Source organism: Sinohyriopsis cumingii, chromosome 7 (genome assembly GCF_028554795.1).
Source record: "Sinohyriopsis cumingii isolate HCF-2022 chromosome 7, ASM2855479v2, whole genome shotgun sequence".
Taxonomy (NCBI): Eukaryota; Metazoa; Mollusca; class Bivalvia; order Unionida; family Unionidae; genus Sinohyriopsis; species Sinohyriopsis cumingii.
Window position 1 is genome coordinate 129,814,622 of NC_142967.1, and position 17,538 is coordinate 129,832,159.

General features: G+C 37.6%; 2 protein-coding genes across 2 annotated transcripts; one reads left to right on the forward strand and one right to left on the reverse strand.

Annotated features, from left to right (window-relative positions):
* The first annotated feature begins 7,269 nt into the window (after positions 1 to 7,269).
* Positions 7,270 to 9,641, forward strand: LOC149796117 (uncharacterized). The gene is made up of 3 exons (XM_089963921.1): positions 7,270 to 7,513; positions 8,055 to 8,220; positions 8,323 to 9,641. The coding sequence occupies exons 1-3, from the start codon at positions 7,409 to 7,411 to the stop codon at positions 9,639 to 9,641; spliced, it is 1,590 nt and encodes a 529-aa protein (XP_089820047.1). The 5' UTR covers positions 7,270 to 7,408.
* A 681-nt stretch (positions 9,642 to 10,322) lies between these two features.
* LOC149796118 (uncharacterized) lies at positions 10,323 to 10,843 on the reverse strand. Its single transcript, XM_089964198.1, has one exon. It carries the CDS (start codon positions 10,757 to 10,759, stop codon positions 10,445 to 10,447), a length of 315 nt encoding a protein of 104 aa, XP_089820324.1. The 5' UTR covers positions 10,760 to 10,843; the 3' UTR covers positions 10,323 to 10,444.
* Between the last annotated feature and the right edge of the window lie 6,695 nt (positions 10,844 to 17,538).

Genomic DNA, 17,538 nt, shown 5'->3' on the forward strand with positions numbered 1-17,538 from the left:
TTTAAAAACCTATCAGAACTGCAGAACAAACTGAATAATACGGCCATAAAACCAGACGTAATCTGCCTACAGGAAACCCTCATAACACAAGAACACAAACGCCTGCCCAAACTACAAGGCTATACCCAGGGAATCTTTAAAAACAGACCCATAAGGCAGAAAGGGGGTGGACTAGCAATTTTTTAATAGATACACTAATCTACTATGAAGTAATAGAAGTACCCCCTAACCTAAACATCAATGATAGCATCGAAATAATGTCAGTAATGATAAATATAGGAACCACAAACATTCAAATAATAAATGCATACGACCCAGGGGGTACCTTCTGCCCTACCAACCTAATCTCACTAAAGGCAATCACTAATAACAACGACAACAATCTAATGACCTGTGGCGACTTCAACGCACACAGTGAATTATGGGGAGGTAAAAAGAAAGATCAAAGAGGAAATATGGTTGAAAAATGGATAATTGAGAACAATCTGGTCATCTTAAATGACGGGTCGAACACTAGATTAAACCCTGAGGATGGCACTCTCTCAGCCATAGACCTAACCATCACTACCCCAAAATTGGCTCAAATCACAAATTGGTGGGTAGATCAGGAAGATACGTTAGGAAGTGACCATTTTCCCATCACAATCAATATTCAAACAAAAACTCAACACATTCCTAACGAAACCCCACCTAAATGGAGGTACCAACAGGCAGACTGGGACCAATTCCAATTATTACTAGCTAGAGTAAATCCAGATAACTTAGAAAGCCCAGGTCTTGACATGTATTATGATAACATAACAGACACAATTATAGAAGCAGCTAACCGATGCATACCAAAGACAACTAATATCCAAAATAAAAACCCTGTACCATGGTGGACTAAACAGTGCACTATAGCACACAAAGACAAAAAGAGGGCCTTAAATAAATATAAACGCACCAAAAATTCTATCTACTTCTGTCAATATAAAGATTAAGAAAAAGCACTAAAACAAACTATAAAAACTGCTAAAATTAATCTATGGCAAACCTTTTGCTCTAAACTGAGTCTAAAATCAAACTCAAAACAAATATGGGACAAGATAAAAGCCATAAAAGGGAAAGCAACTACCTCAGCCCCAAAAATTAAAAATGCCATAACAAATAAAGATAAGGCAGACCTCCTAGCGAAGCATTTTTCGAACATGAGTAGCAACAATAATCACACCAAAAACTTTCAAGAACACAAAAAACTAATGAAGGGAACCCAACCTCAAATGTTTCAAGACCAAGGAACAAAAGAATCTCACCTAAATAGCGACATCACAGTACATGAATGGAAGATAGCCCTACGATCCAAAAACGAAACATCCCCTGGCACGGATCAGTCAGGTTACATTATCTACAAAAAACCACCTATCAGTATAACAATAGCCATAATCAAACTCTTTAATAGGATATGGGATAAAGGCCAGCTACCCACCGAATGGAAACAGGCCATAGTAATACCAATCCCCAAGCTAGGTAAAGATCCCAACAACATAAATTCGTACCGACCCATCTCCCTTACAAACAATATTTGCAAAATAATGGAGACAATACTCGCAAATAGGTTAAAACACCACCTAGAAACCAATAACCTACTCTCCATAAATCAATGTGGCTTTCGGAACAAACGGTGCACCACTGACCAACTTCTCAGATTGGAAACAGACATCAAACTCGCTTTTAACGCACATAGGAAAACCGATCGCAACCTCATAGCGTTTTTTTTAGACCTAGAAAAAGCGTTCGACCTAGTATGGACCAATGGACTAATGGCCAAATTAAACCAATTTGGAATAACTGACGCTTGTTGAACTGGATTGGCGATTTCCTCACAGGCCGGAAAATTGCCACAAGAATAGGCAACACCCATTCGGAAGAATTTTCACTTGAAAATGGAACACCGCAAGGCAGTGTAATAAGTACGTTACTATTTAACCTAATGGTAAACGACCTTGACCTCAATGTAGCCTCCACACAAATAAACTTGTCACAATTTGCAGATGATAGTGGCATATGGAGGAATGGAAATCCTGCCAATAACACAGTAGTTAAAGAAATCCAGCAGAGCCTAGACAACATAGGGAGATGGGCGGACAAATGGGGTTTCAAAATATCTCATGAAAAAACTGTGGCAATCATATTCACCCCCAAACGAAATAACAACCTAGTCTGTCCAAACTTCTATATACAAAATCAATTAATCAAATACGTAACAGTAGTAAAATTCCTAGGAATGTTCTTTGACAACCACCTCACATGGAAACAGCACATTGAACAACTCACCCAGAATTGTAACAAGGATCTCAATTTATTCAGGAACATCACAGGGACTGACTGGGGATCCAACCAGGAAACCCTCCTCACGATATATAAAAGCCTAATTAGATCAAAACTGGATTACGGTTGCCAAGCATATAACTCGGCTAAGCAGCCTGTACTACAAAAACTTGACACTATCCAGAGAAAAGCCTTGCTATTATGCACAGGATCACTCCCCTCAACATCATTAGAAGAACTACAAACACTAACAGGAGAACTACCCTTAAAATTACGTAGGCAAGAACTGCTCCTCCGATACTCCATTCGATTAGATACCCACCCAGACAACCATCCCACCAAAATAGCTATAAATAAGTGTAAAGTTGTCTTCAAACCCAAAATCATACCTATCACACCAAGTGGCAAAGTAATCCTTGAACTAAGAGAAAAGATACCTCTACTAAAAAAACAGGTAACAAACAATACAGACCAGAACAAACCACCATGGTTACAAAAACCACCAAAGATTAACATTGAAGCTACCAAATTAGGCAATACAGAAGGACAAGAAAACGTACTAAAACCTGTACTGGTAAACGAAATCAACCAAAAATACCTGGACTATGTTAAAATATATACCGATGGATCAAAAACAAACAACCCACCAAGAACAGCAGCAGCAATAGTCATCCCTGAATTCAATATACAAACGGGATCCAGATTACCTGACTATTGCTCCATTTACACCACTGAATTCTGGGCTATACTTGAATCACTAAAATGGATCAAAGACAACCAAATACCTGAAGCAGTCATTGTAAGCGATTCCCTAAGCATTATCAAATCGATCCAAAATCGCAATACACACTCTAGGGAACAATTCCTCTACAGAGCATGCCAATTAATTGACGATATCACCACAGCACATCAATTAGTCGAGCTCATGTGGATACCGTCGCACATTGGAATCTCTGTCAACGAAACAGCAGACAAAGTTGCAAAAACCAAACTAGGAGATCAAAACTCTATCAAGCTTAACTATAGCTCTACAGAAGCAATAAGCTTCGCACAAACATATATAGACCAAACATGGCAAGATTTTTGGAACTCCTCCACAAAAGGTAAAAAGCACCATGAAACCCAAAAAATCGTAGATAGGAACATACAGCTACCTAAGGGTACCTATTTAGAACAGAAAACCATAAACAGGATAATAACTGGAAAAACTAAACTAGCAAACAGTTTTGGAAGGTTTATAGGACCCAAACCAACAACCACTAACTGTTTTAACTGCCACACCACGTATTCAATATATGCCCAAAATATCAACCCGCTCGGAAAATATTTATCGAAAACCAAAAAGAGATCGGATCACAACACACATACCCAGAGTTACTTATGGACTCTAATAAAAATAAACAATCAGCATATAAAAATATAAATAAATTCATAGATTCAGCAGGACATAGGAACAAAATATAATTACTATCCCCACAAAACCAAAAGACCCAGTAACTTAGCTAAATAAATTTAGAAGCCACCACATAAAAAACCATAACATATCATTCAATTTTATAAAAGTATTAATAAATAATTCACTTACGAAGCACCTATAAAAAAAACTAAGGAAACCGCAAAATCGGATGTCCTAGATGTCCTTAACGAACCGAGTAATCAGCTAGGATTCCTGTCCTAGATGTCCTTAACGAACCGTGTAATCCGCTAGGACTCCGGTCTCTTGCTAAATAAAGTATAAATAACATTCAATCTCTAAAAACATCAATTAATAAATAACTTAAAGAGGTAATATCTAAAAACTTATAAATAACATAACGTAGGAAACACACCCTAAACATCTCGACTAGTAATCCCATAATAACCTTGAAAATCTCTCTTCATACATGATATTTACTAAGAACCTCTATAAACAGCATAGAACATCCCCCCTCCTTTTAGAACATTTTGAAGAAGAAAAAAAAAAAACAAATCTCTAAAAAAAAAATAAGCAGGCAAATGCAACAAGAAACCAGCGATGTAAAGCAAGCAGGACCGTTCCCGAGCTCTCCTTCCCACTAATGACAGCCAACCATTCAACTGTAGGGACCTTTATGGACCCACAAATTGAGGCCAAACTATCAGGGTTCCTTGAATCCATAAAAGCCTGGGGGAGGTGGCACCATCCCCTTTCCCAGGAACAACTAGCAGGCTGCGGTGCAGTCAGAAAAATGTGGCACATGCACAGTTGTGCGAACGCTACTATAATTAAACTCAACAACAAAAAAAAGCAATGATGCCAGCTAGCAGCCCTGGAAAGTTCATGACCAACGACGAATTACTGAAAGTTATCATGTCTACTGAAACAGGAGAAAAAAGCATCCCAAAAGGAATAAAAATCGACGTATACACTGTCATTGAAGCATCTGATGACGACAGTGGTGCCAAAAACTTCCCCGATGACTGCGGTGTTTGGGATTGGAGAAGTGCTACAACCGTTAATCAGACTTTTGTTGTCACCGATTCTGTTCACAAAGTACGTACAGCGTATATGAAAAAGGAACAGTACTGTGTCAAGAAAATGGTCAATGGAGAGATCACATATGAACCAATATTTCCTCAGCGATCGAGTGTTTTAACACTGCATAGATATTATACTAAATTGATGGAAGACAAATCATTCAAAAAACGCGTAACAACAATTGCTGGACTGCCCGATTCTTTTCCTGTAGAGAAAAAAATGCTGGCCATTGTGGAATACTGCGGCAAAATGCCAACCATCTTTAAAAAGCACGGAAATTCTAAGAAATCGGAGCCATATGTAAGGACAGACCCAAATATGATTCAGAGAGCAGCTGAAAGGTAAAGCATGAGAACGTCAGCAGCGTTCTCACAAAACTTATGTAAGATAACAGTTTCACTGCTCCGAAATCGATGAAACAAATAAACGACAAGAAATTCAGAGACCGCAAACGAAAACGTGAAGAAAATATCAACTCCAGAATAAATATAGCTGATGATGTGGTTAGTGTTTTAAGTGAGCTTCACACTAATCCAGTCATCCAAGAAATAATTTTGACTAAACACAAAATACCGGTTGTCATTGTTTATAGCAACCAACAGATGGTTGATACGATCAGAAACTGTGAAGGTGATGATGGGAGTGTTCTAGGTGTTGATAGAACTTTCAACTTGGGAAATTTCTATGTCACAGTCTTTTCTTTCAAAAACCGATGTGTGATAAGCAATAGAACAAACGATTTTCCGGTAATGTTTGGGCCGTGTATGATACATTTTGATGCCGAAGAGGAAACTTACGGGAAATTTTTCTCACACGTAAGCGATCGATTTGGACACAAAGCGCGATTAACCATTGGAAGTGATGAAGAAAAGAGCATGACAAACGCCCTGAAAGCCAAATTCCCGCATGTAAATTTTTTGTTATGTACCAAACACATGTATGACAATGTCCAACGACATCTTCAAGAAAATGGGGCATGTGTACTGGCCCGTAAAAGAATACTCCAAATCATTTTTGGAAATAATGATGGAGTAATTTTTGCCTCAGATGATACGGAGTTTGAATCAAGATGTCAGAATTTGGAACCCTATTTAAAACAATTTCCAGTTTTTAAATCATATTGGCAAAGGTTTTCCGACCATTACGCGAAGGAGTAATCAGTGCACCATGGACTAATAATAACGGCGAGTCCATGAACCATAAGTTAAAGGCAGCAGTTAATTGGGACAGAAACAAATTCTCAGAACTTATTGAAGAGATCGGAACTATTATGAAAAACCAAATTCTGTTTCTCAGATGCGCTGTTTATAGCAAAGGAGACTGGCGTCTAGCACCTTCAATGGAAAAGCATATTATTCCACAACTAATATGGCATGGTATGCCACAAATGGAGAAAGACAGGCATATACACAAATTCATGCTGGCAAAACCACCACCAACAACAAAATCCAGATATATCAGTGCCAGCAACATAGATTTTAAGTATCCCAAGGCTTCCGAAAATGTTGGGAAAAAGCCAGGCCAGCAGATACGGCCAGCATCAGAACGGACTAAAAAGTATTATAAATGACCAAAGAAATGTACTTACAGATTATTCTTTTTCACCATCATAATATTGAATCAATATAACATTTTCTGTATGACAATAAAATATTTGCAACATTTGTTTTTGGTCATTATTATATATTTTATAGGTCATTTATATGGAATCCTTTTAGGGACAATCGCTACATCTTGCAGTATTTGGCCGGGCGATGGAGCGATGAAGTGATGCGATGGAGCAATTTGTCATTTATTTATTAATTGAGTGGAGATTAAAGTCGAAAGATTGCACTAGGGTGTGTGGATTTGGTGTGGATTTTGGTGGATTTGGTGTGGATTTGGGTGGATTTGAGTGGATTTGGGTGGATTTGGGTGTTTCGTAACACCCGATTTTCATCATCAGAGTATTTATTTTGGTGTGGTAACCAAACTTCTTTCTGCGGATGATATGATATAATTGCTTCACCTACTGTCAGAAATATAAGTATTTTTTACATCGAGCATATATCGTAATAATACTGTTGGTACCCACATTTTTTTCTGAAAAATGATTGCCAAACCAAGCACAACAAATCGGACGAAGACCTTTAGCAAACTCGAATGACTCGATACAAGCGAATCCAGTCAAGTCAAAATATGGTAATGGTCCGTTTATCGATACACTGGTCATTTCGTGTGTGGGATGACCAAATCTATCAAAATACTCAGAACACTCTCCCATAGACCGTATTCAGTGACGTCAGAATTTAATGTGCACACATAAGCACGCCGCCATATTGGATTATAAGCGGAGGTCGACACTTGTGGTTGCTAATCAAACGTGGAGTATATAACAATGTCGAAGCCAGTAAAAATCAGAGAAAATCAGATATATATATCGACACGTTAGACAGTACATCGAAGCAAATATATTTAAGTAAATGCCGGCTGATAGATGATTTAGATCCCTATCAAATACCAAAGTCAGAGTGGAGTACTACGGAGGTCTTATTCTCAAGCCTTCAGTACCCAGATATAATAAATTATCTGATTTATGCAAAGAGCAGCTATACCTTAGAGGAAATGAAAGCCTGGAAAAGCCTTGACACATACAATCTATTTACTTCTGGATGGGTTAGAGAAGTTGCTGTGTACGTGAAAAATGGATACCACGTTGTTCGGGGAAAGGTAATATAATCATCATCAGCATCATCATCATCTTTCTCTCTCTCTCAAACTCTTTCTCTTTCGCTTCCACCACCCATTCTCTCCATTTTCTCTCATCTATTCGCCACCCATCCTCTCCCCCCCCCCCCAGATCTTCCTGGCATGTTGACACTTCAGTTTATGCAGATTGATAGCTTACGAGTGCATGTACATATATATTTCACCACCTACAAAAATAAATTAGTTAAATATGTAGTCTAGATGCCAGTTTTCATAATGAGCTGTCAGAAACATTTGTTGATATGCAAGCATTTGCATGCATATTTGAAATACACTCCCAAATTTCAGATTTCAGTTAATATGGATTTAAAAAAAAAACAACTAGTACTCTCACTTGTGGCTTTGCCATTTGAGAGAACACAATTTTTTCTCAGCCACTGGATGAAATGTAACCTTAGTGTATTCCATGCAAGCAAATATCAGATCCATTTTAATTTTGGATTCATGTTGAATGGGGAACAAAAATCAACTTCTTGTAATTTTGTCCTCATTTTTTTTATAGGTACTCCACTCACAAAAACTGAGAGAAAAGCCCACCCAATCATGGATTATTGCAGAGAAGACTGGAACCATCTGCACTGCACACTGTGACTGTATGGCAGGTTTGGGTGAAGTCTGTTCTCATGTGGCATCTCTTATGTTTGCAGTAGAAGCAACAGTGAAACTGCGCGACTAAAAAACGGTAACACAAGCTCCAGCATACCGGTTACTATCTGCACCGCTGAAACAAATCAATTACAGACCTGTTGCTGAGACCGACTTCACATCAGCGCAGTTGAAGAAGAAAAAATTGGATGAGGCAGTAGCCACAGGAACACAAACAACTCCTTCCAGAGTAAGACAACATAAGGAAGTACCACCCATCAGTGAGACAGAACTTATCAACTTTTTGCACGAGATAAACAAGGGTCAGGTGAAGCCAGCCATTATGAGTATAGTTCAGCCCTTCAGTGATAATTTCATTCCAAAAGAGGAACAACTCATGTATCCCAAACTGCTTTCAGATTTGTTTGATGAAGAGATACATCAACTTCCTTTATGTGAAATTAGGAAACTGTGCAATGAATTAAAAATTGAGGTTACCATATCCCAGATAGAAGCATTGGAGCAGGCAACACGAGAACAGTTTATGAGTAAACTATGGCAGAAACACAGAACAGGCAGAATAACTGCTTCAAAATTCAAAGCAGTTTGTCATACAAACTCAACACAGCCAGCACCTCACTTGATTAAAAACATATGTTATCCTGACCTGAGAAAATTCAAGTCAATTCAGACCAGTTGGGGATTGACATATGAGCCAAAAGCCAAGCATCAATACATAGAAGCTATGAAGAAAAATCATACAAATTTCATGGTTCGTTCGTCTGGTCTTGTAATTCACATTACTCATCCAGAGATTGGAGCATCACCAGACGGCATCACATCATGCGACTGTTGTGGAGTTGGATCTTTAGAGATCAAGTGCCCGTATACAATGAGAGACATGGACCTGAGTAAAGCTGACATTGAAAAATCATTCCTTGTGAGAGATTGCAACGGTGGGCTAACTCTCGACAGAAGACATGAACATTATTACCAAGTTCAATGCCAATTGTTTGTATGTGATACAAAGTATGCAGACTTTGTAGTCTGGACAAGACAATCAATTCATATTGAGAGGATTGAGAAATGCCATGCGTTTTGGGAAGATATGCTTCCAAAAGCACTCAATGTTTTCAGAGTTGGAGTTCTGCCAGAATTGTTGGCCAGATGTTATACACGCTTACCGCTTCAAAATAATAATGGGGTAACACCTGGACCAAGCAGTGCAATACACCAGCCATCAGAGCCTACATGTTTGCCACTACAGAATAGTAAAGCGACAACACCAGAACCAAGCAATGCATCACACCAGCCATCAGAGCCTGTATGGTGCTTCTGCCAGGATCAGGAATATGGACAGATGGTTGCCTGTGATGATCGAAATTGCCAGTTTCAGTGGTTTCATTTTGACTGTGTAGGCATTGCATCAAAGCCAAAAGGAAAATGGTATTGCCCTGAATGCATAAAATCATGTAGCAAGAGTAGGGTTAGCAAAGTCCAGTGACTCGAAAGTGTAGTATCTACGCAAGAGCCTAAAAGCAAACAAGTCTTGTGTGCTTCATTTTTATAATAATTACAAAAACTATGATTATTGCTTTTATGAGAGAGAGAGAGAGAGAGAGATTTTTATAATGGTACATGCTTGTGTGTTTGACAATGTTTTTTATGTATTCAAGAGCCATAATGCAAACAAGTCTTGTGTTTTCATCTGTCAGTACTGTATTATGATTAGTGTTAATATGAGTGATTGATATATTTATAATGGTACATGCTTGTGTGTTTGACAATGTTTTTTATGTATTCAAGAGCCATAATGCAAACAACTCTTGTGTTTTCATCTCTGTCAGTACTGTATTATGATTAGTGTTAATATGAGTGATTGATATATTTATAATGGTACATGCTTGTGTGTTTGACAATATTTTTTATGTATTCAAGAGCCATAATGCAAACAAGTCTTGTGTTTTGATCTGTCAGTACTGTATTATGATTAGTGTTAATATGAGTGATTGATATATTTATAATGGTACATGCTTGTGTGTTTGACAATGTTTTTTATGTATTCAAGAGCCATAATGCAAACAAGTCTTGTGTTTTCATCTCTGTCAGTACTGTATTATGATTAGTGTTAATATGAGTGATTGATATATTTATAATGCATTCACTTTCTCTCTCTCTCACTGCACTATTTCAAGGAAAACAGTAAATATCAATAGATCTTTCTCATGTATTATAGATTAATAAACATCCCTTCCTAATTACATATACAACAACATCCCACATTCCTAGACAATAGCATGATCACTTTTAGTCAAATGCTACTATATTTGGTGACAAGTTTGTTAATGCAGCACACACTAGGGCAACTTTATCAATAGTTGTCAACCCTTTGTCATCAGTGGTTCGCAAATGATCAATAGGCACAGTTCCAGACAAAAAGGTATACTTCTGTCGCATGAGTCCTATTACTCGTTCCACATGAATGCGAAGGTGAGCTAATTTTCTTGACTCCTCGAGCTCTAAAGCTGGCATTTGCTTTTTTCCTTTAGTAAAAGCTGGCATCTTGACAGAGGCCATCATAACTCCTATGCTGTCTTTTACATCAAAACCTCGATCTGCCATAACAACATCTCCAGGTAGCAGTTTATTTAGAAAACTGCTGTTTTCTGTGACAAACTTGTCGCTCACTCTGCCGCACCATGCTTGGGAAAGGAAAGAGATGGTACCTTGTGGAGTTATACCAATTAAAAATTTAACTGTATTATGATGTTTGTACGAAGACCAAGTCGTAGCTTTAGCTTCTGCATTTGAAGGAGTTTCAATAAAGACTTCAAAACAGTCGATTATTACTACGACTTTACCATTCAGGTAACATCTGAATTCCATGGGCATAGTCTTCTTGATCTCCTCTCTCTCAGTCCATCTGATAAGAGGCTGTAAACGAGTCAACACATGGAGTGTATTCAAAATTGTTCTCGACACTGTTGGCTGTGCGCACTGGAATATTATCCCAATAAATTCATTTTGCACATTGAGTCGTAGTTTCATTAATGTTAGCATCAGTTGTTGAAACTTTGTTAAAGATGATAAATGAGTCTCTATCAAGTATGATGAAATGAGCGAAAAGACTTGCATTAAGATGTGGTGCGTGGGCAAACCAGTCAGATAGTTGACTTTGTCATCATCGCCCTCCAAACTCTCTGCGGTCATCTTACGGCTAGCTATTTCCGACTTCAGCTCCATGTTTTCCATAGTCAGTCTTCTCAACTCTTGTTGCATTGCCTCCATATTATGACCCATTAAATCAGTTTGGATCTCCCTTGTGTTGAAATCCACAGATTCTTCTGTCAAACATGTTTGGTCATCAACCAGTATATCTTGGAGTGACACAAGGGTTTCAGCAGCATCATGTCTCTTACGTTTCTTGACGCGACCCAATACTCTATTGTATCTGTCAGTGGCAGCTGATGGAGATGGCAAGACTTTGACATGACCAAGCTTCAAGGTCGGTACCCAGTCAACATTCGTCTTGTCATACAGGTCAGCAGGTTTACCTGCAAAGCAATTTATAATATATTAATGTTTGAAAATGAAAATAATACTATGTTAACAGTCTTTGATTTGGTGACACAATTAGTATACCATTCAGTTCTTTGTTTCAGCTTGTGTTTTTCTTTTGTTTCTTTTTGCTGCTGCTTCCCGTGTGTGGATAGTAGAGTGTGTGGTTATTTAACCTTCCCTTCTGTGTGAATGGCAGATTGTGGTTATGTTTTTGCTGCTTCCCGTGTGTGAATAGTAGATTTTGGGTTTGATTTGGCATCTCTGCGTGTGTGAATAGTATATTATGGGGTTTGTTATGGCTTCTCCCCGTGTGTGGATAGTATATTTTGAGTTTGGATTTGCTTCTCGGCGTGTGGATAGCATAATGGGGTTAGTTATGGCACCTTTCCGTGTGTGGATAGTATATAATAAGTGAAGTGAATGTAAGGGTCACTCATAAGCCTCGAAAAGAATTGACTTTCTTGCCTCCCCAAATTTTGTTTTTTAATGTGTAGTATCAGTGTTTGTCTATTGTCTGTGTTATCTCCATCTCAGATGTTCATTTTTCCTTGACGCTATGCAGTCGCATCCATGTTCATTTACCCATGACGCTATACAGTCCCATCCATGTTCATTTACCCTTGACGCTATACAGTCCCATCCATGTTAAAATTTCCCATGTTAAATTCCCCTTGTCCCCAGAGTGCCGGGCCTGTATTCCAATGTTAAATTCCATTGACACCATATCGTCCCAGGGTGTTTTGTAATGTATTTTCCCCTTTGAGGCTATATCGTCCCCATTCATTACTTACACGATATCTTGTTCTAGGATCGTGGAAATTTATTGTTATAAATCCGTGTGGGGTATTTTGTGCTTTGAAAAGAAGTTTCTAAATCTAATTGTGTCCATACCTCCACTGCACCATGTTTGAAGAATATTTCTCGGAGTACGTGTATCAACTCCGTTAAATACAACTAAAATGTTACAGTTATCTCTGATCACTTTTGGTATTTGTGTATATCTCTGTGTGACATAAATAATATCTGTACTTTTATGCCTACCTCGAGAAAATATCAGAGCTGGATTTGATTGTTTGTCCAACATCACATCATCGTATATTACGAGATTATTAATAAATCCATCTAATTCACCAACACTCGGCGCTTCATCAATATCGGTTATAAAATTAATAATGTCGTCACCATCTTCATTTAACAATTTTGTATTTTCATTAAAATCTTTAAGTACATCATAACATCTATGATCATCTACTGATGGTGCAGCTAAAGCCAACTTGTCTCACTTTAACCATCTCATTATAAGATTAAGCAGTAATTGCGTTTTACCAGACCCAGATGGACCTATTATAATCATTCTGAAAGAATTTGGTAATGCTGAAATATGTTTTACTGGCTCTTGCTTTCGTGTCGCTGAGAAATCAATTACATCCATATTATAAATATACATGAATCTATATTGTTTACGATGTAGATTTAAAACTTCAGCCACTGATTTAGTCACAGTTACAACAACAACAAAAAAGAAGAAAAATAGCATATGGTGGAAAATGTGCAATATGTAACAGATAAAACATTTCGTTTTTACCCAGAATTCAACGTAAAGAGGGTGGTGATATTGCTACATTAATGTCAAAATTTCCAGGAACACCATGGGCTAAATACCCAGGAGAAAAAAAATCTTCCTGTGTATAATTATTGTGGTTCTGGTACCCGACTTGATAACCAAGATCAGCCATGACCTAGAGAGTATCCTAGAAATGATATTGATCGAGCATGTCACGTTCATGATGATGCTTATAAAAGTGAAAACCTACAAGATAGACATATTGGAGATTCATTCCTTAAATTCCATAAAAAAATAATAAAAAATATCAGAGAATCACTCGCCAACTGGCTGGTAAAATCCGCGATGAAAGATAAACTAGCATTAGGGGCTGGTAATTAATTAACCAATTATTAAAATAATGGAATCAAGTTATTATAGCCCAAGGGAATATTGGAGCGGTAGAGTAGCAATGAGTAAACTTGCTGATGCAGAAAATGTCACACGTTTCAATGCTGAAAAATGGTTAGCGCGACAGGCAATATGGTAAATTTATTTACCACCACCTAAACGAATTCAGCATGCACGTTCTGATGTCAGCATTCCTAATGAAGTTCATGAGGCGGATATTTTAGTTTTACCACACGATATTATAAAAATTGGGAGACGTCAATTAACATACAAATACGCGTTGACTGTCGTTGAGGTTGCAAGTAGATATAAAGAAGCAGAGCCACTATCAGCATTGCAAATCTATCGCACCATGTCGCACCAGGTGAATTTCATAACATGATGTAAGTTACAGCCTTCACATCTGATGGGACAAGAATGCATTCATGTGTATATAGTGTATTGCAATTTTTGTGTGAAAACTGTTTTAAAATGATTCAATTATCAGAGTTTGATATGGTCCACGTGTCAATGTCTATTTCCACTCACCGTTGTATTAAGTTATTGTCAACCTCAATTTGGAATCTTGTTATTATTAATTGTAATATATTATTGGTTAATAAAGTCTAGTAATGTTATGCCAGCCAAATGTCAAACAGTAGAAAAATAGTCGATGTTAAAGACGCGTGCGATGATATGCATATAGTAAATTCCTTTGACAAATAAACAAGATTTGTAGCAGCAATTAATTAAGTCAATTGTCATCACATTCAAATCTGTTACGTAATTGTAATCGGATTAAGTCACACTCGACCGTTCAACACCACGGATTGATCAAATCTATGTATCTTCAACGGCTATAGGTAATGTACAGGCGAAGAAGCAAGAAAACGTCGTATGATCATACAATTACCTAAATGCCCATTATGCAAAAAATAAATTTTTCAAAACTAAATACGATAGCCCAATGTGAAATAACAAAAATGAGTAGGATTAGTTTAATTATGAATATTTATAAAAAAAACATAAATATAACAAAAACAATATTTTATATCTAGACACTGACTGTGATAATAAAGTAATTTTAAAAATCGTAAATTTTATTATAGGTACAATGATGCAATGTGGCCAAGTTATAAGAATAAACAAATGATCGTATATAACAATTTTCAAACATCCAAAATAAACTTGAAAAATCTAAAACTTAAAACTTGAAATAAACTTAAATTTGATTTAAATAACTTACTCAAAATTTAATTCTAAATTTCAATTAATTTAATATGTATACTGCATATTATTGTATGTGCATATGTATATATGTATATATATGTATATACATGTACGTATATATATATATAGGTATATATGTGTGTATGTATGTACAGGTATGAATATATATGTATATAAAACATATATTTCATTTTTCCCCCTCCTTTATTCTTTTTTTCTACTTATTATTTTCAAATAAAATTAATACAGACGAAGGGAACACAGGGAACCACCGTGTGGGTGAAGTAAGCAGCATAGACTACGCAGGGTTAAATCACATGGCGCTACGCGAAGTGGCCAGACCTGCGGAAGAGTAGCAGAAAAACCCACACGGAGGAAAATGGACATACAAAACAAAAACAATACACACAAATAGAGTAGATGTCTACTAAACCATAACTAATATATCCAAAAAAAACAACAACAAAAAACAAAAATATTTCGAGAATTTTGTAGTGCTTTTTATTAAAATAAAGGAGAATGACATATGCCGTATAAGGGGAAACATTCACAAAATAAATAAAAATGTGGACCCTTATCCGGATATAAATCCTTAGTATATACAAATTGGAGGTGGGGGGGGGGGGGCATTTGTCTGGTGCCCCCCCAAAAAAGGTAATGTAATTGTATCACTTGTGCACGCTCTCTGACAAATAAATCTCTTGATTACAGGCAGTCGATATGAAGGTCATGGCGAAGTTAACAACAGCAGTCCAACGTGAGACCCTTTTTAAAATCGAGTTTAAACCAGTATGTGACAAGGATGTTGTTTTCCCTCCCGTCAGAGTGGATGCCATTGCGAAGGAAGTGATGATTAAATATTTTGATGAAGACAGTGGTGACCCAGTAATCACAACTGGTAACGGCGACTGCCTATTCAATGCAGTGTCCCTTCTCCTGTATGGAGACGAAAGCAAATCAGTACAGTTACGGTATCATACCTGTCTCCGCATGGTACGAGCTTCAACATGAATCATCCCCAAAGGAAGCGCATACAATGTTTATCACCATCTTTTGAAGTTACCTGTATTGACTGTGCTACAATTGGCGGTTTCTCATCTGCATTGACAGTTTTGGCTCTATGTTATATTATCCAGGGTCCCGTGCGGATTTTGTACCCTTCAGTCAATGGCGTGAACGACTTGGCACACACTTCTCTGAACACGACTTTCGAACCGTCTGCAGACGTACCAGCAGGGCATTCAACAATCAGTTTTCTCTGGTATGCTCATGGGCAACTCCCAAAGCAAGGATCTTGGTATGCAGTAAACCACTTTGTCCCTGTAGTCAATTTGAAATGTAAGTCAAAAAAACCTTTGACACATAATAAGGATGATATGGACCATAGATATGAAGAATATGAGAACAGCGAGGTTGATAATTTATTAACTCCTGATTCGCAGAAATGCAGTGAAAGTTTACATGATTTAACTAACATTTTACAAACCGATGAGTATGAAGAAGACAGTTTCAGTATGGAAGCGGAAACCGCCGACGAATCTAGGGAATCACTATATCCTTGTACCGTATCTGACGTGTCAGAGGTCAATATTCACCGTAAGTCAGCTCCATTTCAAGCAACGATGGGTCATTCCCATAACGTCAAGTTTGAAAACTATCTCTCAGTTTGCTTGATTTGTTTACTGTGTAAAACCGGCTTGGTGTATAATTTTAAAAGTTCTACTGAGTGCGGCCACCACCATCACCAATTAAAATAGAATAAAGGAACAGGAAAACAAGAGCAAAGAAATAATACCAAGAAGAGGAAACGATTAGCAAACCGCCAAGCCGTGAACAAAGGAATTGAACAGAACAAAGCAACTATCAAACAAAGGAACGATAGGAACACGTAACAGAAAACAAAGGAGACTTCTAGCGGAGGAGCAGACTGGGTTAGGACAAAAACAAAAGATAAGTCATCATTCAAATGGCTCTATTCAATCCAAACACGCAAACACACAAACCACCAAACAACCCTATCAATAAATCAGTAAAAATATTGGATGTATCACAACTCCAAACAGCACCAATAAAGCATGTAAAACAAGCAAGATTAACACAAGTAGCACCAACCACAGCAAACTCGAATTCAACCAACATCGCACTGGGACCCCAAATTCTGGTCTCAAACACAGACCAAACAAACCACAAACCAGCAGATATAATTAACACACCCCCACCCCACCAACAGAAACTACTAGAAATACAAAACTACACTGCAGGGAACAATATAAATACAATGCCAATACTATTGCCAATCCTCTTCAAGGAAGCGGAAAAACCAAACACAAATGAAGATATAGACACCACTATTCCAAACCTAACAAATGAATTTGACAGTAACCTATATACCTTAAACTCCCCACAATTAGACCACATAACCGGTGTCATGTTTACCCCGACCCCGAGTAGCCCAGTTTGAAACATGTATAATCAAGGTAATTCTGACGGGTCATTGTTTGATGTCGAACATTGCCGAAGGCTAGTACTAATCCGTTACGTAAGATTGTTGTGGCTAGAATTGAAGGACCGGACATCAGAGTTGCGAAGTCACAGACAGCCAATTATCACCTAGGTGTCGAAATGTTTCCAAGATCAAAAGAAATTGCCTGAAGAAGTGGGAGTGTCCTAACTTCTT

Coding starts and splice junctions, on each gene's coding strand:
- LOC149796117 (XM_089963921.1), top strand. CDS start 7,409: ATGAAAGCCTGGAAAAGCCTTGACACATACAATCTATTTACTTCTGGA. Junction 7,514..8,054: donor ACCACGTTGTTCGGGGAAAG/GTAATATAATCA, acceptor TTTTTTTTATAG/GTACTCCACTCACAAAAACT. Junction 8,221..8,322: donor AGAAGCAACAGTGAAACTGC/GCGACTAAAAAA, acceptor ACTTCACATCAG/CGCAGTTGAAGAAGAAAAAA.
- LOC149796118 (XM_089964198.1), bottom strand. CDS start 10,759: ATGGCAGATCGAGGTTTTGATGTAAAAGACAGCATAGGAGTTATGATG.